Here is a 23986-nt window from a genome sequence, read left to right on the forward strand (position 1 = left end):
CGGAGATAAATTACCGAAGTTCCGGTTTGGTGTCCCGACTGGTTCGCCAAGGTGAGTTTCATAAAACATGCAAAATTACCACATATTAGCCATAGCCATGGATAATTGCAATGTCATCAGAGCTGGAAGTCGTATACCGCGAATAAGGTTATGCATGATATATAGTTTTGACTTTTGACATATATGTCGGCACAACATTTTCCTCGATTAAAGAGTTGTCAACAGTCGCATTTACTTACCCCCCCCCCCCCCCCCCCCCCCCCATACCCTTCGGATTTTTTTTAACACAACAAGGACGCGCATATTCATTATTGTTGTTTTTGCAGTAGATTCTTCAGATAAATAAATAACGCTGGGCAACCAATCGCTTATTATTGGAGTCTAGAATTGTAGAGATAGTGGAGTTCAGCTAGATCGAATAGAGCTGGAGAGATTCCAAGAATTTGAACCTGGATATTTGTCCTGCACCACTGTATTATAGTATCTAACTTACTCTGTCATAAGTGAATAAATAAGATATTTTATTATTGAAACGCTTTTTGATCGCCAAATTACAGTTCCATTTAATTTATACTGTCCAGGAATTTGAACAGTTCAAAATTCCCCGCTTCACCAGTGCCATTTTATTTTTTTGGTGTAAAAGATGGGAAAACACATCCTATCGGACACTATGGCAAGAATCAAACCCAGGTCACTAACGGCAGGCTTGATAATCCATAGCTCTAGATAATCTTAAGCATGCTCTATCAGCTCAAAGACAAAGACTGCATTTACAATACATACTGTATCAGCCACACCAATTAAAAATATTGCATATTGAAAAAAACGGGACATATCCAATTTAAAACACAAGGATTAAAAAGATGGGACAAAGCAAGTCAAAAATTAATCACAGCTTGATTAATCAGATATTAAAAAAAAAGATAAACTAATCAACTTTATTTTTTTTCAAATTCAGATTTTGTTCATATTTCAGATAAGGAAAAATGCTTCGGCTGTGGAGCACTGGCCGAGTCCTTGGGGCCCGAACAATCGCTGCAGGTAATTAACTCAATGTATAAAGTGAAAAAGGTCTGAAGTTCTAAACTAAATGTTAATATGTATTATGTACTGTGCAGTATGCATGAAGATAAATTTGATATTTGATATGTCAGTAATGATCATGTATTTCTTTCAGTTCGGTGCAGCAGCACAGGGGCACCTGAGAAAGTTGAGGTTTTCGTGGATGATAACCCAGTCTATGTAGATCCTGGGACTACAGTATTACAGGTAAAGAACTTTTCTAGGTACAAAACTGCAGGTGCAAATCACAGGTAAATAGTTTAAATCACAGGTGCAAGTTACATGTACAAATTGCATTCAGATATACAAATGTACAACGAATTCAAGTTCCAAGAATTGTTTACCTGTCATCATTGATGATGCATGTTCACATACTGTTACAGTTAACTGTAATTATCAAAGATGCACAATTGGGGACTAAAAAACTATTAACTTCATTTATTTTACAATAATTGCAAAAACAATTTAGATCAACTTATATTACTCACTCTTGTTAGCTTGGATGGAAGTGAAAACAGCATAAAGGGTCTTACTGTTGAAACCGAAATATCCAGAGAATGATCTGACAAGTGACCACTATACCTTTTCACATTTGATGTATAGTGACATTATATATTTTCAGGCATGTGCAGCTGCTGGAGTGGAGATCCCCAGGTTCTGCTACCATGACCGCCTGTCCATTGCAGGAAACTGTAGAATGTGTCTGGTGGAAGTGGAAAAATCACCTAAGGTAATTTAGATGTAAACCCAGGCTAATTCAGACTTAAACCAAGGTAAATCCGGACCAATTCAGACTTAAACTAGAGGTAAATCCTGACTAATTCAGACTTAAACCAGAGGTAAATTCAGACTGATTCAGACATGGATTTTTCAGGTTTAAACCAGTGGTAAGTCCAGATTTAATTTAAAGGTAAATCCTGGTTGTACTAGGCATTAACTAGAGGTAACTTCATGCTTAACTGAAACACCAGACTTAAACCGGCAGTAAATCCAGACTAATCCAGACTTTAACCAACTCTAAATCCAGACTTAAGTTAAAGGTAAAACCAGGATGAACCAGATTAACCAGGAGTAAAACCAGGTGTAGACATCAGTAGCATTGGTAGTGCATTACTGATTATAATTTACTGTAAATAACTGATTGGTGAAGACTAGATATGTCAGAAATGTATCATATTTATAACTGTCAGTTGTGTCCTTGAAAATATAATATGAATTATCTCCCTTTACAAGTACGATTTTCTGACAGATATTAAATGAAAGAGATGTTGTATGTCTTGCCTAGTAAAATGGGGTTTTTTTTGCGGGGGAAAATAACATGATTGTAATATTATGCTATTGTTATTACAGCCCATTGCCTCATGTGCTATGCCAGTGATGAAGGGGATGAGAGTAAAGACAGATTCTCCCGTCACAAGGAAGGCCAGGTATCCACCCACTGACATGATACGCATGTTCTAATTGTACTGGTATAACTATAACCTTGTGTCCTATACGAACACAAGATACATATTCGGCCACATAATCACGTCTTATTACCCTTTGCCTATATTAGATCACAGAATCTTGTCCAGACAGATCTTTCAACAGTTTTCATCAAAACTATTTGAAACTTTGTAGTCAACACACATGTACACTGAAGTTGTGTACCTGAAGTTGTGTACCTGTGCTTGTTGTTTTGATTTAATCTTTTGTCCCTTTTGAGAAAAACCGGCTGATTGGGATATTAATTATAGCTCTCCTGGTGACAGTTCTAGCTTCATTTTGGCATTGGAACTTTGTTTTAACATGAAGGTCCCATGAGTGTCTGATTTTATTTTAACAGAGAAGGTGTGATGGAGTTCCTGCTAATGAACCATCCGTTAGACTGTCCAATCTGTGATCAGGGTGGGGAATGTGACCTCCAGGTGAGTACCATATACTGACAACTAGGTCTGATCGGCTGTGGTTTGTATACTAGGTCTGACCGGCTGTGGTTTGTATACTAGGTCTGACCGGCTGTGGTTTGTATACTAGGTCTGACCAGCTGTGGTTTGTATACTAGGTCTGATCGGCTGTGGTTTGTATACTAGGTCTGACCGGCTGTGGTTTGTATACTAGGTCTGATCGGCTGTGGTTTGTATATTAGGTCTGACCGGCTGTGGTTTGTATACTAGGTCTGACCGGCTGTGGTTTGTATACTAGGTCTGACCGGCTGTGGTTTGTATACTAGGTCTGACCAGCTGTGGTTTGTATACTAGGTCTGACCGGCTGTGGTTTGTATACTAGGTCTGACCGGCTGTGGTTTGTATACTAGGTCTTACCGGCTGTGGTTTGTATACTAGGTCTGACCGGGCTGTGGTTTGTATACTAGGTCTGACCGGCTGTGGTTTGTATACTAGGTCTGATCGGCTGTGGTTTGTATACTAGGTCTGACCGGACTGTGGTTTGTATACTAGGTCTGATCGGCTGTGGTTTGTATACTAGGTCTGACCGGACTGTGGTTTGTATTCTAGGTCTGACCGGACTGTGGTTTGTATACTAGGTCTGACCGGCTGTGGTTTGTATACTAGGTCTGACCGGCTGTGGTTTGTATACTAGGTCTGACCAGCTGTGGTTTGTATACTAGGTCTGACCGGCTGTGGTTTGTATACTAGGTCTGACCGGCTGTGGTTTGTATACTAGGTCTTACCGGCTGTGGTTTGTATACTAGGTCTGACCGGGCTGTGGTTTGTATACTAGGTCTGACCGGCTGTGGTTTGTATACTAGGTCTGATCGGCTGTGGTTTGTATACTAGGTCTGACCGGGCTGTGGTTTGTATACTAGGTCTGATCGGCTGTGGTTTGTATACTAGGTCTGACCGGACTGTGGTTTGTATTCTAGGTCTGACCGGACTGTGGTTTGTATACTAGGTCTGACCGGCTGTGGTTTGTATACTAGGTCTGACCGGCTGTGGTTTGTATACTAAGTCTGACCGGCTGTGGTTTGTATACTAGGTCTGACCGGCTGTGGTTTGTATACTAGGTCTGACCGGCTGTGGTTTGTATACTAGGTCTGACCGGCTGTGGTTTGTATACTAGGTCTGACCGGCTGTGGTTTGTATACTAGGTCTGACCGGGCTGTGGTTTGTATACTAGGTCTGACCGGCTGTGGTTTGTTTACTAGGTCTGATCGGACTGTGGTTTGTATACTAGGTCTGATTGGCTGTGGTTTGTATACTAGGTCTGATCGGACTGTGGTTTGTATACTAGGTCTGATCGGGCTGTGGTTTGTATACTAGGTCTGACCGGCTGTGGTTTGTATACTAGGTCTGACCGGACTGTGGTTTGTATTCTAGGTCTGACCGGCTGTGGTTTGTATACTAGGTCTGACCGGCTGTGGTTTGTATACTAGGTCTGACCGGCTGTGGTTTGTATACTAGGTCTGACCGGCTGTTGTTTGTATACTAGGTCTGATCGGCTGTGGTTTGTATACTAGGTCTGATCGGGCTGTGGTTTGTATACTAGGTCTGACCAGCTGTGGTTTGTATACTAAGTCTGACCGGCTGTGGTTTGTATACTAGGTCTGATCGGACTGTGGTTTGTATACTAGGTCTGACCGGCTGTGGTTTGTATACTAGGTCTGATCGGACTGTGGTTTGTATACTAGGTCTGATTGGGCTGTGGTTTGTCGTCCTCTGGAGCATATTTTCTTTGATCAATTCCTAGTTGTATCATGAGCGGCTGATGTTTGTCATTGATTCTCTTAGCTATGATTACATGTAGAATTTGTACATACACTGATACTTTCTTTATATTTTGATTTATCCAGGATCAGTCCATGAACTTCGGCAGTGACAGAAGTAGATTTACAGACATTAATTTCACGGGTAAACGGTAAGATTCCTCTACTTATTACAGAAAAAAAGGACAGGGCACATACAGTCTTTAATAGTACTTAGATTTTGCTATATGGTCTTGAATAACCTCAAACTTCCATTTGCCTTTTAAAAGCCTTCAATCTCAGTTTATGACCCTTAAAAAGTTTGTGAATATGTATGGGGAAATGTAATTTCAGTCCAAATTGGAAGAGCAAACCTTCAGTCAAATTTTGGTCCATAAATTCATAAAGGATAGTTTTAAGATGAATGAATTACACCAATGGATTCAGAGAAGGACTTTGCCTACATATTTTAATCCTTATTCATTTGCTTTAAGGTTTATCCTTGTATCTTTTTTTCAGAGCTGTTGAGGACAAAAATGTTGGTCCACTTATCAAAACCATTATGACCCGCTGTATACACTGTACCCGTTGCATTAGGTAGGTACAACTTTGTTAAAATCTGTGTTTATGAGGTTCTAATATGTTTACTAGGCTTAGCTTGTTTACAATTTCATCATCTATTGATGTGTTGATAAACAATACAAAAACAAATACTTTACAAATGCTAATTAACTTTATTTATTCTTGATAACATATCATATAGCTTCTTCCATATGGTCAAAATATAATGCATTGTAAATGTACAGTATTTACAAATAAAATTCACTACAGATTAACAAATCATATTTAAATTTGCTATCTTTACCAGGTCTACAAACTGGTTTTGCTGACTGTTTACCAAGTTTGTGTTTACCACATTAGACTGTGTTTATCAAGTTTGTGTTTACCACATTTGACTCCGTTTATCAAGTTTGTGTTTACCACATTAGACTGTGTTTACCAAGTTTGTGTATACCGCATTTGACTCTGTTTACCAAGGTTTTCAATCTCTACCTGTTTGTACCCTTTCACCAGATTTGCCAGTGAAGTAGCTGGAGTGGAAGACCTGGGGACTACAGGCCGAGGAGGGGACATGCAAGTTGGTACTTATGTAGAGAAAATGTTCCAGTCCGAGCTATCTGGAAATGTCATTGATCTGTGTCCTGTGGGAGCTTTAACATCTAAACCATACGCTTTTACAGCTAGGCCTTGGGAAACCAGGTACGACACTAGAAACACAGAGAGTTCTTTCATGTTTGGGTTTCCTTTATATTGCACAGTTAAAATTACAGATGCACAGTTTAAGATGCCCATACCAACTTTACAATCAGAGCAGAATCACAATATCCCAAACCCAGAATAAAAAATTGGTTCAAAATTGCGGTGAAGTAAGCATTGATTTAATAGTTCTGTGACAATAGAACTGCATGATAGATCAGTGGTTATTTTTTCACATACGCAACTTCCTCTAGCAGTTATAACAAAGAACAACAGATCATCCTTGTGTTACATTGGATTAAAAGACAGTTGATAACGACAGTGTATTCAGCCAGCAACAACCATGTATTGGTCCATAGCTTAATGTAATGACTGAAAGCACAAGGGTCCTGTTTTCAAATAAGTTAGTAATTGTTGATTTTGTAGAAATATCATCTGCCAATTGTTTTGCTATAGAAGTCTACACGCAAACATTTTTTTTACAGGAAGGTAGAGAGCGTGGATGTGATGGACGCCCTTGGCAGTAATATAGTCATCAGCACACGCACGAACGAGGTCATGCGTATTCTCCCACGTATGAATGAGGTATGGTTAATTATCAAAAATTAATTTTCTTTTGTATAAGACATATAATCTATGTTGTTGTATTTTTTCTCAGTTGTTTGATATTCAATTTCCTTGTATCAAGGTTTTTATAGCTTAAACAACATCACCATGTGAAAATCATTATGTACAGAAAATCAAACCTTCACTATCATGATATCATAATCCCTCCATGTTTATAACTACAGGAAATCAACGAAGAGTGGATCTCTGACAAGACGAGATTTGCTTACGACGGTTTGAAGCGACAGAGACTGACAAGTCCCTTTGTGAAGGATGAAAGTGGAAATTTAGTAGCTGCAAGCTGGGAGGATGCCTTTATGGCTACAGCTGAGAAAGTATGTACAGTGGAATAGTTACACTTATAGTCTATACCATGGATTGAATATCAATAATTTTCAGACCTGACATATTAAGGCAAATTTCCATAGGATATAAATTTTCCAAACTTTAATTGGTAAATTCTTAAAAATTATTCTCAAATTTGTATTCAATTTTCAAGTGTTGTGATTCACTGATTTATGTCAGATGTCCCATTGTTTGAAATATGTAAATAAAACTATGCAGATCTGGGTAACTGTAGATGTCACAATGAATTTATACACCACATACAAGAAAAGACATTGATAAAATTCAAATATGATTTATTAATTTAGATTCCTCAGCAACCATAACTTCATATCAAAAACACATGATCCAATTAATTAATTTTGATAATTAAATTTCAATTATTATGAATGTAAACCTTTGTCTTTACTGTCTTACATATCTATATAGCAAGCAGCATTATAACTAAAGCATTTTGTCCTGACTTGTATTCCAACCTGGATACAAATTGTTCTGATAACATTTTCTTGTTGAACATATCGTTTCTATAAAATGTGTTCTGTTTTCTCAGTTGTCACAGGTAAGCGGAGAGGATGTGGCTGGTATTGCTGGAGGACTCATGGACGCAGAAGCTCTTGTGGCCTTCAAAGATTTCCTCAACAGATTAGGCAGTGATGGGCTGTGTACGGAGGAAATCTTCCCAGTGGACGGGGCAGGGTAAGTATTGTATACAAAGGAAATCTATTAAGAATGTAATTTTCTCTGATCTCGTGTCTTATTAGTCCCCCTACCAAGGGCCCATAATATCTGGGACAAGTTCGAGTTTCAGGGTTTTTGGGTCAAGGTTAATGTCCCTGTTACTATTTTTATCGGGCTTGTAGGGGACATGTATTGTTTTAGCAATACAAAGTACATGTATACTTGTTTTTAAATGTCTACTAAACAAGAGAAATCTTCCCTGTGGATCAAGCATGGTAAATGCTACTGAGGAAATCTTTTTAGAATGTTATGTTTCATGCTTGTCGGCTCTCCGGTCTAAGGTTTAAGTGCATAATAAACAAGGGTTATAGGAATAGAAGGAACTTATTCTTTCATCATTGTGTTTCAGAACTGATCTCAGATCTAACTACCTGCTGAATACAAAGATTAGCGGAGTGGAGGAGGCAGACCTCATCTTGTTGGTCGGTACAAACCCTCGGTTTGAGGCACCTTTATTTAATGCAAGAATGAGGAAAAGGTAAGTACAAAATGATATTGTCCCTGTCTCTTAAATACAGATTCAAATCAAAAAGAAAAGAAAATGGCTGATTATTTATACCAGTGTTCTACAACAATAAAGAAATAAGTTATATCAACTTGAATCAATCTTGTTGGCTGGATAGAAGCACACAGTGTGTCTTTCTGTAAATTCTCTATTTGATTCTCTTGACCTCAAGACTTATCCAAACTAAATTACAAAATCTAAATGTTTCTTGGAACTTTATGTTTCAGCTGGATCCACAATGATTTACAAGTGGCAATGGTTGGGTCAAAGGTCGACCTTACATACGATTATGACGTAAGTACTTTCATGCAGGAACTGGTTGCTGAACGAAAGATAAGCTTAAGAATTCGAAAAGAATTGAATACAGTATAGATATATGTAAATATATTCAACATCTACATTAAACTGACACTTTTAAGCCCCATACTCCCTAACTAATATATATAAATGTTTTACATGTTGACCTCATTATCTGTGATCTGTGACAAATCTAGCAATTTATTTTTATACACTGATGTCACAAGAATTTTCTTCATAAGTCATTTGTGACTTTCCTTGTCAGTTGTCACCTCCTAGCTAGGTTAGGCTCAGAGCAACACTAAACTATTGTAGGAAGATTAAACAGCTGCATGATGCAATTCCTTTTCTGGCTCTACTGTGTCTAGCTCTCAATTTGTATGGAATGATTCTGATATGTATCTTTTGTTCCATCCTTTCAGCATCTTGGGGATTCTACAAAAGTGTTACAAGATATCGCCAGTGGAAACCATCCTTTCTGTGAGGTAGGTCGATAGATAGGGTCTTTAAATCCTCAGTTATAACTGAGTCTAGGGCCATTTTTTTATGGGACCCGAGTTGTTCATTTATGAAATAAGGAAGGATCTGGTGATTTTCTGTTGTTTTCAGATGAGCTTGGCATTTAATATCTGCAGTTCTGTCAAGACCTATGCCTGAAATATTGCATTTAAAAACAGATGAACCAGTTTGTCCAAGCTTGTATCCAAAATTTATGAGCTAAAAAGTGTTGACTAGCACAATGTAATTCTATAGATTCATTCAATAAGAGTGCAAAATTCGGAAATGCACTAAAGTAAGAGTCCACCAAGTATAATATGTTTACAATATTGGCAGTACACAAATTCACAAACAGTAAGGCTGCTTCAGAAACCTTTTACCACATGTTGGACTTGGTTAGATCATCGGACCCAATGTACCTCAGGATTAGCCATTATAAATATTTTGTGTAAAATGTAAATGTCATTATTTAAATGAACTTTTCAGGTACTCAACAAAGCTAAGCGACCAATGGTTGTAGTTGGGAGCACAGCTCTACAGCGACCAGACAACGGAGCCATACATGCTGCTGTATCCTTGATCAGTCAGACAGCGCGAGTCAAATCTGACTGTGGCGAATCCTGGAAGGTTCTCAATGTATTACACAGGGTTAGTACACTTTCTATTCTGTTACTGTGAAAGACATTTTGAGAAAGTAATGTTAGCTTAAAAGTTTCATGTAGAAAACATTCTAAAAAGTGTTATTTCAGAATTTTTTATTCTGAGATTATCTAAAGCTCTGTTAAACTTAAATTTAATAATATTTTGAAAGATATCTTCGTCTAAAGGACTAATCAGATTAATCTGACAGGAAATCATCTGTCAGCATTGCAGATTTTCAGGGCTAGAGCTCACATGAGCTATTGACAAAAGACATCTGCATTGTTTATGTTTGTAAACTGCACAGTGTCTTTTCTATGTTTTAAAACATTGGATATGGAATGTTTGTGTTCCTGTATAGGTTGCTGGACAGGTAGCAGCTCTTGACCTTGGGTTCAAGGCTGGTGTGGATTACATTCGCCAGAATCCCCCTAAAGTGTTGTACCTGCTTGGAGCTGACGAGGGAACCATCACTAGGGCGGATCTACCTAAAGACTGTTTTGTGATATATCAAGGTAGAGGATCTAGTTTGAATACATGTAACTAATAAGACCACAAAAACATTTTTCTGCATCAAGATTCTTTTATGAAAAATTAAACAAGAATCACTGTTATCATGATGTTGTTCCGGAATCTGACCAAACTCAGCTACAGATATCTGTGAATATAGATGCCTTCTAGAAATCATTCTATCTTGTCTGTCTTCTATGTCAGCATTTTCATGAAATGACTTATCCTGAGTACCCATGGGGTATAGATGATAACTTGTCATGACTAAGACTCTTACATGTGTTTCGCGTGTAGAATAAGGGTATTCCAACCAAAGGGTCACAAAATTTAGTGAAACCCAATGCTCTATAAATAACTTCACACATGTGCCTGTGTGGAGGTTTAATTAAGCATTGCAAACATGGGTGTATTACCCAGGACCACTAGTATAACATGTGTAGATATGTAATTAAGCATTCTGAACATGGATATATTACCCTGGACCAACCGGCATTACATGTGTAGAAATGAGACAAATCTGACTACCTATTGTACCTTCCTTCCTTGAATGCAGATAAAGTTAGGAAGAAATAAAATACTGTTGGGGTCACTAGGATCAAATCAAAACAAAAAATGTGCAGCTTCTTTTGGAAAATTGAATTTGTGAAATATTTGCTGGTATTTTACTCTCATGAAGTGTTAATAAGTTTGTAAACAGGTATATGTCCAGGCCGCAGTGTGCTATTCACTTTGCTGAAGGAAATGACCTTGTCCCATATTCAAGGTCGTGAGTCAATATGTTCAAAATTGGTAAACTTGAATTTTGAAAACAGTCTGTAATGATATTTTTTTTCTTTTAAATTTTTCTCTTAAATGAATATGTGCTCTGTTTTGTTGTTCAGGTCACCATGGTGATATTGGTGCCTCCATGGCTGATGTAGTGTTCCCAGGAGCTGCCTACACAGAGAAAGATGCCACATATGTTAACACAGAAGGCCGTGCCCAGCAGACTCGCATGGCCGTTTCTCCACCAGGCCTGGCCAGAAACGATTGGAAAATTATCCGGGCTCTATCAGAGGTAAGTCCATCATCCATATTTCTGTCGTATCAAAAATCTACAAATTCTTTATATGGAAAAGATTACAGCAGATGCAATCCTGCCACATCACAATTAGCAGTTTCTTGAACTACCTTGTTATGATCATAGAGATCAAACCTTTATGGTTTGGGTTTTTTCCCCAATTTTTTTGGGGGGAATCACCAATAGCCTTTGGTTGTGATATTAGGCATAAATGATGATATGATGCAAGAATGGAGGGCTGTCAGTTTTTTCAAAGTATTATCCTTGATATATCTTGTGAGTCATATTAATAGTTTGTCACAATATGTACAAGTACATAGTCGATAGTAAAACATGCATGCAGTATTGTGTAAGCTTTTTTCATTCAATGTGAAAGGTGTACATGTACTTTGTCAGTGGTATACATGTACTTTGTCGGTGGTATACGTGTACTTTGTCAGTGGTATACATGTACTTTGTCAGTGGTATACATGTACTTTGTCGGTGGTGTACATGTACTTTGTCAGTGGTACACATGTACTTTGTCAGTGGTATACATGTACTTTGTCAGTGGTATTGAATAATGGGTGAGCTGTATAGACAGGCTTCATATATAGGCAATTTGTAAAAAGGAAAGAGTGTTGATGCCAAGAGGCAGAACCTGAAATGGTTCAATGTCAATATATCTAGATTAGTGTTACAGAACCATGAAGTAGAAATTAATGCTAATCTTGCTGGTGATTACAGATTGCAGGCTATCCCTTAACTTACGACAATCTGGAAGAGGTACAAGGCCGTCTCTTTGAGGTGTCTCCAAATCTCATCAAGTATGGCGATGCCGAGGAAGCAAACTACTTCAGACAAGCACAAGAGCTTGCTCAGGTGGGTGGCTAGTGTAATGAAAACTTTGCAATGTTGCAATTTCTTATAAACATTACAAATTTTTTTTATAAATGTACATTTGCACAATATCTATCAATTATGTACTTGTTTTGAGGTGAATATGCATTTTTCTGAACCTATGAAAGTAGTATTAACCTACAAGAAACCTAATCAATATAACATTTTAGATCTGTTTAATTGGGGAATAAGTGGTTATATAGACTTGGTCAGTGTCACTTCTCAGGTTCATACAATAATATCCAAATCAAATAAAAAAGATTCAAATTTAAAATTAGATTACTAATTGTTTTGCAGCTTGCCAAAGGACAACTGGACAGTGCTCCTCTCACCCCAGATATAAGTATTCTCAGCGATTTCTACATGACGAACTCTATCAGTCGCGCATCACCGACCATGGCCAAGTGTGTGTCAGCTTCAGTGGAAGCTGCAGCAAGCAAATACTGACCTTTGACCTGTGTTTAGAGCCAGTTATGTAAATAAGATGTTATTGTATTTTCTAGTGATTTGACAGGAGTTGGAATAATGCTTTAAGTCTAAACCTGTGAATTGTTTATTCCATTGCTTTTCAATGTTTCAATGGACTTTTCATGAAGTTTACTCTCCTGAATGGACAGATTTAATCTATAAAATAGTCATGCAACAAGACAGAGGAGTAGCAGAAACCATACATGTACCTCACGATTATGTCTCTGAGCCTTGTATGTCACCTAGCAGGTCTCTGAGCCTCATGACATCTAGCGGGTCTCTGAGCCTCTTATGTCATCGACCCTCTTATGTCCCCTGACGGGTCTCCGAGCCTCTTATGTCACCTAGCGGGTCTCCGAGTCTCTTATGTCACCTAGCGGGTCTCCGAGCCTCTTATGTCACCTGACAGGTCTCCGAGCCTCTTATGTCACCTGACGGGTCTCCGAGCCTCTTATGTCACCTAGCGGGTCTCCGAGCCTCTTATGTCACCTAACAGGTCTCCGAGCCTCTTATGTCACCTAGCGGATCTCCGAGCCTCTTATGTCACCTAGCGGGTCTCCGAGTCTCTTATGTCACCTAGCGGGTCTCCGAGCCTCTTATGTCACCTAGTGGGTCTCCGAGCCTCTTATGTCACCTAGCGGGTCTCCGAGCCTCTTATGTCACCTAGCGGGTCTCCGACCCTCTTATGTCACCTAGCGGGTCTCAGTGCCTTGTGCATCAACTGTCAGGTCTCTGATCCTCGTACTTCATCTTGCAGGAATCAGACCTATGCACATTATCTAGCAGGTTTCTGAGCATTGTACATTAGTGTGTGTGAAAAAAGTTGTTACAAACACCAACAATGTTGTAATATCATTGTTTTGAATTTAAATAAAACGTGTATGGGTAATTTCTAGTGACTGTGTACTTATTTATCACCCTCGTCTCTTGGGAGACCTGCCATATTAAACCTCTTTTTATCTCCAATAATACCTTCCAAATAAAATCTTTCATGAACTCGCATCTCTTGGTATCTTTACCTACCACATAACGTCTCTCATGATCTCTACCTACTATACATCTCTCATTTACTCTGCCTACCACATAACATCTCTCATGATCTCTACCTACCTCATAACATCTCTCATGATCTCTACCTACCATTTAACATCTCTCATGATCTCTACCTACTATACATCTCTCATGATCTCTGCCTTCAACATAACATCTCTCATGATCTCTACCTACCACATAACATCTCTCATGATCTCTACCTACCGCATAACATCTCATGATCTCTACCTACCACAACATTTCTCATGATCTCTACCTACCACATAACATCTCTCATGATCTCTACCTACCACATAACATCTCTCATGATCTCTACCTACCACATAACATCTCTCATGATCTCTACCTACCATTTAACATCTCTCATGATCTCTGCCTACCACATAACATTTCTCATGATCTCTGCCTACCACATAACATTTCTCATGATCTCTACCTACCACATCTCTCATGATCTCTGCCTACCACATAACATCTCCCGTGATCTCTACCTACCACATAACATCTCTCATGATCTCTACCTACCACATAATATCTCTCATGATCTCTTCGTACCACAATATCTCTCGTGATCTCCTATAACATCTCATGAACTCTGCCTACCATATAACATCTCTCATGAACTTTATCAAGGTCATCCGGTAAATTGTTAAGGTTAATAGTCAATATTACGTTTTGAAAATGTGAAGGAAAGTATTTGGAAATCAAACTTTAAGTCAACTGTCAAAGTTCAAGGTCATGGTTCAGGTTATTTCAAACTATCTTCTGATTGGTGAATATTTTGTTATAACAGTATGATGAAGTAAATGACATATTTGAATGGTCATCACGGTCAAATTTCATTGGAAGGAATTAAGAACAAATTAGAAAGATTAAGACAAAGCCAAAAGAAATAATCTTTTACTGTTTTAATCATCATTATTGTGTCAACAAAATAATCGGTTTTATTTGCAAGATATCAAAATAAAGCTAACATATATGACGATAATTATAAATTTAAATTGTAGCTAACCATACAAAGTGTTTAGCTAGTTTAGTAATATCACTAACCAACCAATAAAAATACTTGTACAATCAAACTAGTCTATAGCGGCCAAAATATAAATGTCAGTCGCTATAGACGGGTATATAATACAATTTTATCAAAACAATTTTCCCAGTTCTGATATTGTTATTAAATGTGAATTTTTTGTGACATTTGGAAATACTAGCTTAAATATTTTTGATAAACATCAAATGTAACAGTAAATACTAGAACTAGATGTATACCAGAAAATGTCCCGTCAACTTTTATTTTCACCCGCAAAAATTCCAAGGCCAAAGTCATCACAGCAGTGACATATACAGTAATAAAGGCCATTAGTAGCTGCTGATGTATCTGGTGGTAGTCACTGCTGTGATGACTTTGGCCTTGGAATTTTTGCACGATGTTGGGGACAAAAATAACGGTAGTAATAGCAATACCAAGAATTTTACTGGGCTAACATTTTCTGGTATACTGTAACCTCATCAAAGATTCCGATTGGTAGGTTTGAGATTCTGATAAATGGGACAGAGATTCTCATTGGCCAAATAAATGAGCCATATTCATATGACAATCGTCAAAAAATTGTGAGATCCACGTATTATAAAATAATTTGAAAATGAAATGCAGAACTTAAATTTTACTGGCAACTTTTAATTGGTTTGCCATGAAATCTCATTTTTTTCAATCAGGACTATGCCCTCAATATCCACTTTCATTTTCAACTTAACGATAACATCCAAATACCTTTCTTTTCTTGAGAATTGAAAATTTGTTCATTCTATCCAGCACTTTATTAGACATTAGTAGTTACATTAGTACGGACGGACGAAACATATACATGAATCATGCTTACAAAATGATGGTGAAATAATCAGTTTTTTTTTTCGAACAAAAATGGTCTACAATGGGTATCTCAACACAATGTAAATCAAACAGTCAGACAACTGTTAGTTCTAAACAGTTACACAACCATTAGTTCTCAAGTGAACTTTGACTACAGTGAAACCTGACTTAAACAACATCCTGTGACGTCTGACCATCTCCAATGAAAATGGCGACTTAACTGACACACTGTCAAATCCGACACATTGTCTCAGTCCCGTACAATGTCAGGAAAGTCAGGTTTCACTGTCTTTAGAGATAAGGATGTGGAATGAAGATGACCAGCAGATCGTGATATTCCTCAACATGAAGGATTGGCCGAGGAATTAAATTCATATATTAACATTAAGGATAAACCAAGAAATAAATTTCATATAAACACTTTATCTCCCACACTCGTCCAGCAACAGTTACAAATGGGGTTGTCTTGCACTTTTGCCCTAGATTTAATATTTTTTTTATTTTACTGATGAAGAACGATGTCTTACTTTACAGACGATATTGAATTGTTTTGTGACAGAACGAGTGCTGGTTGAAAGGTGACTTGCTTTAACAGATCAATGCCCATATATAAACATGGAAATTCACAACACACCAACTTGTTCAATGCCCTTAAAAAAGATTTTTCAACATGACATTGAAAAAGATGTTGTCATAGTACCCCATTTTCTGAAGTCAAGCTGAGGGTGTCGGTCAACAAATGCAGACAAAAATGCACTAGGTGTATCCTGTACGGTGTTGTTCATGTGACTACAAGACAATGAGTCGGGCTGCTGTGACAAGCGACTTGAGTGCCTCGAGACAGCCCTCCGAGGGAGTTGTAGCAAAGGTGGCCACTCCCCATTTCTGTCCGTCAGTCTCCGATGATGTGTTCAGACTCGTTATCGTCACACCTGCTCCAGCCAAGGCACCTGTCAACATCAAAATACATTTCGATATTCAATATTCTTTATTAATCTTGAGAGCATACATCTCATTGATATAACATGCATATACAGATGCAAAAAATACATTTCATATCCGGTAGGGTAATACAAACAAGCAGCATATGAAATCACAACATTGTATCTACATTGTATATATATGTATATGAAGGCTAACTGGGCCGACACAAATACGTTAAAATTTTGTTAGGGATTTACGTTGAGTTTGCATTTGTCAAATATAGAATATCATTTGAGATATTTAAATTTTATCGAATATTACATGTATATGTTTGTTGAATTGTTGATCAGCCATCTTACCGGAAGGATATCACAATAATATCAGCTATGATAATGATATCAGCCATAATGCGCCATTTCAATCATAGGGTGTATATATATGAAAGATATAATGATGCTATACAATGACAAATATTAGCCAATGACACCATAATGGACGTGGATTAATTGTGTCTGAAGGTTACCTGCTACTGAGGGGATTAGCTGAGAGTTGGAGTTTCCACGGAAGATAATGACCGGAGCACAGAGACAAGCAGGTGAGGAGAATGTCTGGTTCTGGATTTCTACCAACAAAGCTTGGCCCCCAGATGTGGTCCCCGACACACGGAATCCGTTACTGAATACAACACTCACTAGGGCATTGTAAGGGGCTGGAGCCTTTTCCTCGTATGTACTAGTAGACTGCAACAAAAACAAACACTAATGTTTAAGGCCTGATACCAAATGGGCTATACTGTTTACATATTTTACTGATACGCTTCCATGAATAGGCTGCTACCTCAAGTCCCTGACAGCAGCCATTTTCTAAAAGCATGAAACCTGTTGAGAATGAATTGGAATTGACGCACTAGTGAGAGCTGCCATAGGAAACGATATAAGAAACTCAATTTAGAGCAATCAAATTTAGCGGAATGTTTTCAATGTGAAAACCGCTAAAATAAGATTATCGCTAAAATATGTACTTTAGCAGGATCCAAACCAGGACAGGTTTTCCTGTTTTCTGATGTACTTTGAATTAATACTGTACTTACATTGATGCCGTACTGCTTGGCAAGAGCTGGAGCACTGACGAGGTTAAGTTTGCTACTGTCACCTGCTCCAAGGAATGATGAGTTTTGAATAAGTCCTGACAGCACAGCCGCGGTCATGTAGGAGCCAGCTGACTTGCCGAGGGTGGAACCTGATTAAAAAACGAATATTAGATCTCCCATTTCAGTCAATGTTCGGATGATAGAATTGATTTAGAGGTGAGAATAGCTTAACTTGTGATCTGATTTGGATTTAAGTGTGGGTAACCTACCATACAACACAACGCTGAACTGTTGGTTTTGGTCGTTCACAGCTGCTGCCACTACACCCAGTTTCTTGCCAAGTTCTATCCAGGGCAGGGTATTTACATCCATAGCATTGGTTAGGGCAGGGGCGTTCACCTGGAAGGATATAACAACGGTTAGCAACTACCACAGGACGGAACAGACATGTCAAGTGAGACACATTGTCCAAAAATGATGGCCAGACAAGGAAGGTTATGGAACTTGACCGAGCTTTCAGGAAAAATTAAGCTTCTTATAAAGTTTTAAGTTAATCTGTCAATAATTATACATATCAAATAAAGCAAATGTATAAAGGGCCATAACTCCAGAAATAATGGTAAGACAAGATAGGTTATCAAGTTTCTCAACAATTAGTCCCAAGGATACCAAGTGAACACCAGGTGCCTATCCACTTGCTTGACTGCATACTTGAATACATATCATAGTCTCTGTGCATCAGTAAAAGGAAGAGAGTTTATATAGCTTTTGCCTGTCTCTCAGTAAACATTTAATTTGTTTATTCAATAAAATCTTATTAAATTGAAATGAAACAAGAGAGATAATATGATTGTTTCAGGTTAGCAGACAGCTATGTATAGTTACACAGAATGTAGCACCTGTATATATGTATATACTTACAGCACCGAAGAGTTTCTTCCCCTGGACCAGATCAACAAACTGTTCTGCGATCTCGACAGCCACTCGCTGCTGGGCCTCCACTGTGCTGGCACCCAGGTGAGGTGTGGCCACCACATTCTTGTGTTTGGCCAAGCTGAAGTCCTTTGGAGGTTCCTGTATAAACAACAATTCACATAGCTATATTCTGACCAATAAAAGCATAATTACTACAATTGTATATATATATCACCCCCGTAAGATACCAGCTGCCTCCTATCAACACAATAAGGGGATTTCTCTTTAGCTTAATCAGTAGAACATCAGACAGGTAAACCAGGGGTTCTAGGTTCAATTTCTGGTGGCGAAATTGAAATAATAATGATCTGTGTTACATTGACACCCACACAAGGGACCAAAAGTGACATCTATTGTTACAATATATAATATAAGTATATAACTGCTGTTTCGGAGGCAGAGTCTCCTTGTCATAGTTGGTGACTACCTCACTGAACATCATAAGGGAGGCCCGTCAAAGCCATCTAGAGTAGTTAGGATAAAGAGCATTGCCCAGGACACCTTTACGATGGCACAGACCAGACCGTTTCTCAGCTTTCTGAGAAACACAAACCGACATGGGTAGTGTACATCAAACCACACACCTCAACACCTCAGATCTCTAACCAATTGAACTATTGCAGCCCCCCCCCCCCCCCCCCCCCCCCGTAAATGTAGGAGACTTAACAAAAGATATTTTAGACTAGAAACATATAGACATCTTTTATATAAAGAGCAGAGATGTTTGCTGTTTTGTGTAGGAAAGGACAGAAGAGGCAAATGAAGGTTGGAGATGATCAAAGAAGTTTATAAACAGAGACATCAAGTAATAGTTCTGTAGATAATTACTTACTGAACTGTACACATCTATGCCAGCACCACCACACTGTCCAGACTCGAGGGCGCGGAGTAGGGCTTCCTCCTCTATAATACCACCTCTGGCAACGTTGATCACTCGCACACCACGCTTACACAGGGAGAAAACCTTGTCATTGATGAGATCTGTAACAGAGAATCAGGTTTACACCTCTTTTAAAGTGCCAAGTAATTCTGTTTCAATATTATTCAAAAAATCTTTTCTGACTGTTCAGAATTTCATATATAAATTGTAATTGCTAAAATAATTGGGAGTAATCTTGTAATGATTAAATGGAATCCTACAAAAAGTGTAGACTCAAATATATAATATTCATGGTTTTCAGATAAGCCTCAATTCTTAGTCAAATTACTGTTTCAAAGAAAATCTTAAGGGTCAAAATGTATGCTGCCTACATAGACCTGCTCCTGCAAACTGAAGGGCAACAGTCATTTTATGGAGTCAAAGGTACACTCTCAAGGGTCTAATAAACATGTTAGTTAAGTTTTTATACTAGCAAATGAAACATACAACAAATGATTTTGGATGCAATACCAAATAAAATATTTCAGCCTTTTTCACATTGAAAGCATTTCACTAAATTATGATAGTGCTAATTGTATTGTCTTTACAGTAAGTACTTTGTATGTGACAATTCATTATTGCGCTAATCAGTTTAAAATTATAATATGCATTAAAATTTGAGTGTACCATAATAAATGTGTCTACAGTATCTCGTTAAGATCTTACTTCTTGTCTGAGGAATCAAAGGTGTGTGTACTGTGATGTAGTCTGCCTTTGGCCAGATATCCTCCAGCTTCATCCACTCAACATCGAACTCTGCACTCACTGACCCTGGGATGATGGGGTCAAATCCTATTGTCTGATATTGACAAACAAATAATAAGAATATCAACTTTTTTGGTAAAATAGGCAATTTTGATCATTTATCATACTGACATAGAATATGATTTTTTTTAATGAAAATATTTTTTTCAGCTCTGCTTGCTACATAAGCTTATTTCAATTACAAATTGTTATCAGGGAATGTTTACTCTACCCCCTGGACTGTTATACACAGGATATGCAAAAAAAATATATGACCACAGTATATGAAAACTTCCAGCTGTGTTAGTTGTCATTTGTTTAGCTGGGTAAACAAGAAAAACAAGTCATGGAAAAGTACTAGTTTAAGGGCATGCCAGACTAAATCAAAATAACATCCAACCAAGTCATAATAATAACCATAGGGCTACTGACACATATGTAAAAAAAAAAAAATTTCAAGGTCACATGGTGAAATGTGCTAAATTCTTAAAAGAATTTGTTTATGAATATCAAAATATCAGGGTTCTTATATTTGATGTTTACCAATTATGGAAAAGAAAGGTTTTTAAGATGATAGATACAAGCCCATTCAGCCTCTTGTTTATGAAGACCAGCAATGCTATCCCAGAGAATATCTTCAAACAACAGACATACAAACTTACCGTCATACCAAAGGACTGCATTCTGAGAGCCACTTCCTTCCCGATACGTCCAAGACCAATAATGGCGAGAGTTTTACCATACAACTCGGACCCCATCAGCTTCTTACGCTCTCCCCAGTTCTCTCCCTTCATCGCACGGTCACCTTGGTGTACATGTCTGGGCACAGAGGTTATACAAGATTACATTACTGCTTTGATGGATTCATGATAAGAAAATGTTTCTTAAAACAATGTCACTTGTTCAAAACAAGCTTTAAGGGGATCAGTAAGCTAACTGATTTGATCATTAATATAAAACACAAACCTTTTTGTCTCAAGGATGATCCTTGCAAAATTAAGTCAAAATTTTCCCATTACTACATAAACATTCCCATGATTTTGCTGACTACATTTTGGCAAGTTAAGACAAAATAACCAACAATGGCTGACACTGACATTATAGTGTAACTTTAGTAACTTACCTGGATGATGCACATATCAGGGCACATGTGTGTTCTGCTGCACTAAGTGTGTTCCCTCCAGGTGTGCTGAAAACAGAAAATCATCCTGTGTTAACTTTCACATCACATAATATATTTGAAAATCGAAAATTAATCGATTGGAAATACATTTTAATTCTATCGACAACAATAATAAAATATCATAATTGATCAGTGAAATTTCATCCTGAATTTTCCATTATTCTGAAAGCGTACCGAGATGTTTGGTTTCTTCATTACTCAGTAAATAATGGGTTTCTTCATTACTCAGTAAACAATGGGGTCCCATAAATGCTTCAATAGCAGCCTATAATATAGCATTCAAGCATCTCGCTGACCCGAACTGTACAAACAGTAACACTGACCATTGGCACAATCATCCCGGTGAAAGTTCTTCGAAAGTTTGGCATTACTTTGGGTTCAAGAAAATAAAAGATGGTATTTTCTTGATTTAAAAAAGAGAAATGATAGTGCATGAATGTTGTTTCATCCTTTTTTGTGTAACTTCAGAACAGTTTTCACGAAATTTACTATCGGGTAACAAAATCTGATAATCAGAAGAGGTCATCCAATTATTTCGATTAATCAATTACAAAAATCTCATCCGATTCCCAGCAGTGTCAGCCATATTCACACAGAAATATTGGTTTTTGCTAAAGACACCTGCAGGAGATATATATACAAAGGACTTACTTCATAACAATGATGCCTTTACGGGATGCAGCATCACAGTCAATGTTGTCCACCCCTGTCCCAGCCCGACCAATAATCTTCAGGTTGGTGGCTGCCTCAATTACATCAGCTGTCACCTTGGTGGCAGATCGAACCACAAGGCCATCATACTTCTGTAAAGATAAAAATAACATGGCTGTCATATTTGTAAAGGTCAAAACAACAAATCTAAGTCAAATCTGGTTGAAGTCACAAAATCAAATGAGAGTAATGGTGGTGAAAATGGAACTACTAGGCATCACATATTGCATTTAATTACTTATGCAAATTTAAGGTCTCATCGTTAATGTTATCAAACTTACCCATCAAACATATTACTTCTGTAAAGGTCAAGATACCAAGGTCATCATACTTAATTACTTCTGTAAGGTCAAAATACCAAGGTCATCATACTTAATTACTTCTGTAAAGGTAAAAATATCAAGGTCATCATACTTAATTAATATGTTAAGGTCAAAATATCAAGGTCATTATACCTAGTTATTTCCGTAAAGGTAAAAATACCAAAGTCATCAAATCTATAATTACTTCCTTAAAGGTCAAAATACCAAGGTCATCATACCTAATTACTTCTTTAAAGGTCAAAATATCAAGGTCATCATATTTAATTACTTTTTAATGGTCACAACACTAAGGTTAGCATACTTAATTATTACTTTAAAGGTCACCAGACTAAAAGACCTTACATAATCTCACAGCTAGAATGTTGTGTATGAAAGACATAATTATATCTCTCAGAATGTCAAAGTCAGGCCCAAATGAACTTGGGCTATGACAAAAATGATGTTCTGGCCCAAACCAAGAGTCTGACTTTCAACCTCAATGTAGCCTTGACCTTATTTATGTGCACAGACATGAAAGTGCTATGTAACTGTCCTGTCATCCTGCTTCATTCAGCCTTAAAATTTAATTAGCTATAACCTTTAGAAAGTAATGGCATAAACAATCAAATTTGACCTTTGACTTCAATGTCACCTTGACCTTGGGTAATAGCCCTGAACATGATGCACCGACTTGCCACTTTTTTCATTATTATACATACATATATATCCATGCAAGGTCATTATTCCATTGACCTAGATATTCAGTAAAAAAAGTAAGACAGCATCTGTCCAGACAAAAAAATTCAAACCTCAAACTGACTTTGAATGTATGTGTAATCTACAAATGCGAAAGTTGTCCTAAAGCAAACACGCCTACTTGTCATCCTACCAGTTAAGATTTTGAATGACCTAATTTCAAACGTTATGAAAGCAGCTCAGACGGACGAATGGATAGGCAGGCGACTTTAAGCCTCATTTCTGGGAGCATATTACTGCAAATGCATTTGAATGCAACGTTAGCAGTGACCTATAAGCAGATATATAAGCTTAGAGATATTTAGACAACTGTAACTTTTTTTAATAGGAGTGAAAAAAAAATATGAAAATTAGACCTAAAATGACATTTACTGTCACAATGTGTTAGGTTCATGATAACGATACATTCTAATGGTAATAATTTGCATTTGCAAAATGCTGCTACAGTGTTTGGTGAAAGTTCACAAATGGAATTATTATTATACCTCGATATTAAAGCCTACAAAGTAACTTACTCACTGTACCGTCTCATCTCAACTTAGTGATGCTTACCGCAATTTCCACAAGCAGTTCGTCCTTGGACAGCTTTGTGTTCTTGACGACATTGATGCCATTACTCTTCAGAACATCGAGGCATTTCTGGTCAATTTCGTCAGTAATTAAAACGGAATTTAAAGTAAACGACATTGTGAGTTCGTTGAATTGGTAGACAGCTGATCGTCAGATATTGCACGTTGCAACAGCTTTGCCGGCCGGTATAAACGGAATTAGCTACCCCTGTATAACAGTTCCAGTAGCTAATATAAAATATAACATGTTTTCTATAATCTACTACATATTCCTTTCAGTAGCTCAGTAAGAAGATGTTTAAACACATAAACTATAATGCTTAATGCTTTATCTGGTTCGGAAA

At 37.6% G+C, this 23986-nt stretch overlaps 2 protein-coding genes across 4 annotated transcripts; one reads left to right on the forward strand and one right to left on the reverse strand.

Moving 5' to 3' along the window:
- Positions 1–4: 4 nt before the first annotated feature.
- On the forward strand, positions 5–13439 carry LOC117344295 (NADH-ubiquinone oxidoreductase 75 kDa subunit, mitochondrial-like). 3 transcript variants are annotated; one of them, XM_033906994.1, is made up of 21 exons: positions 5–51; positions 977–1041; positions 1178–1269; positions 1685–1792; positions 2413–2489; positions 2888–2969; positions 4853–4917; positions 5264–5341; positions 5819–6004; positions 6487–6586; positions 6793–6942; positions 7503–7648; positions 8040–8168; positions 8423–8489; positions 8915–8977; positions 9477–9638; positions 9991–10144; positions 11021–11196; positions 11926–12060; positions 12376–12868; positions 13043–13439. In XM_033906994.1, exons 2-20 carry the CDS (start codon positions 987–989, stop codon positions 12523–12525), a joined length of 2175 nt encoding a protein of 724 aa, XP_033762885.1. In that variant the 5' UTR covers positions 5–51; positions 977–986; the 3' UTR covers positions 12526–12868; positions 13043–13439. The 3 variants fall into 3 exon arrangements, with proteins under 3 accessions (XP_033762885.1, XP_033762883.1, XP_033762884.1); XM_033906992.1 differs by having other exon boundaries at positions 12376–12822; positions 12956–13439; XM_033906993.1 differs by having other exon boundaries at positions 12376–12822.
- A 1051-nt stretch (positions 13440–14490) lies between these two features.
- On the reverse strand, positions 14491–23848 carry LOC117344296 (D-3-phosphoglycerate dehydrogenase-like). Its single transcript, XM_033906995.1, has 11 exons — positions 23626–23848; positions 21956–22107; positions 21245–21310; positions 20784–20940; positions 20044–20176; positions 19291–19439; positions 18405–18557; positions 17753–17882; positions 17484–17632; positions 16917–17133; positions 14491–16419 (listed from the first exon to the last, which is right to left on the reverse strand). Exons 1-11 carry the CDS (start codon positions 23758–23760, stop codon positions 16259–16261), a joined length of 1602 nt encoding a protein of 533 aa, XP_033762886.1. The 5' UTR covers positions 23761–23848; the 3' UTR covers positions 14491–16258.
- Positions 23849–23986: the final 138 nt, after the last annotated feature.

Source organism: Pecten maximus, chromosome 15 (assembly GCF_902652985.1).
Source record: "Pecten maximus chromosome 15, xPecMax1.1, whole genome shotgun sequence".
Taxonomy (NCBI): Eukaryota; Metazoa; Mollusca; class Bivalvia; order Pectinida; family Pectinidae; genus Pecten; species Pecten maximus.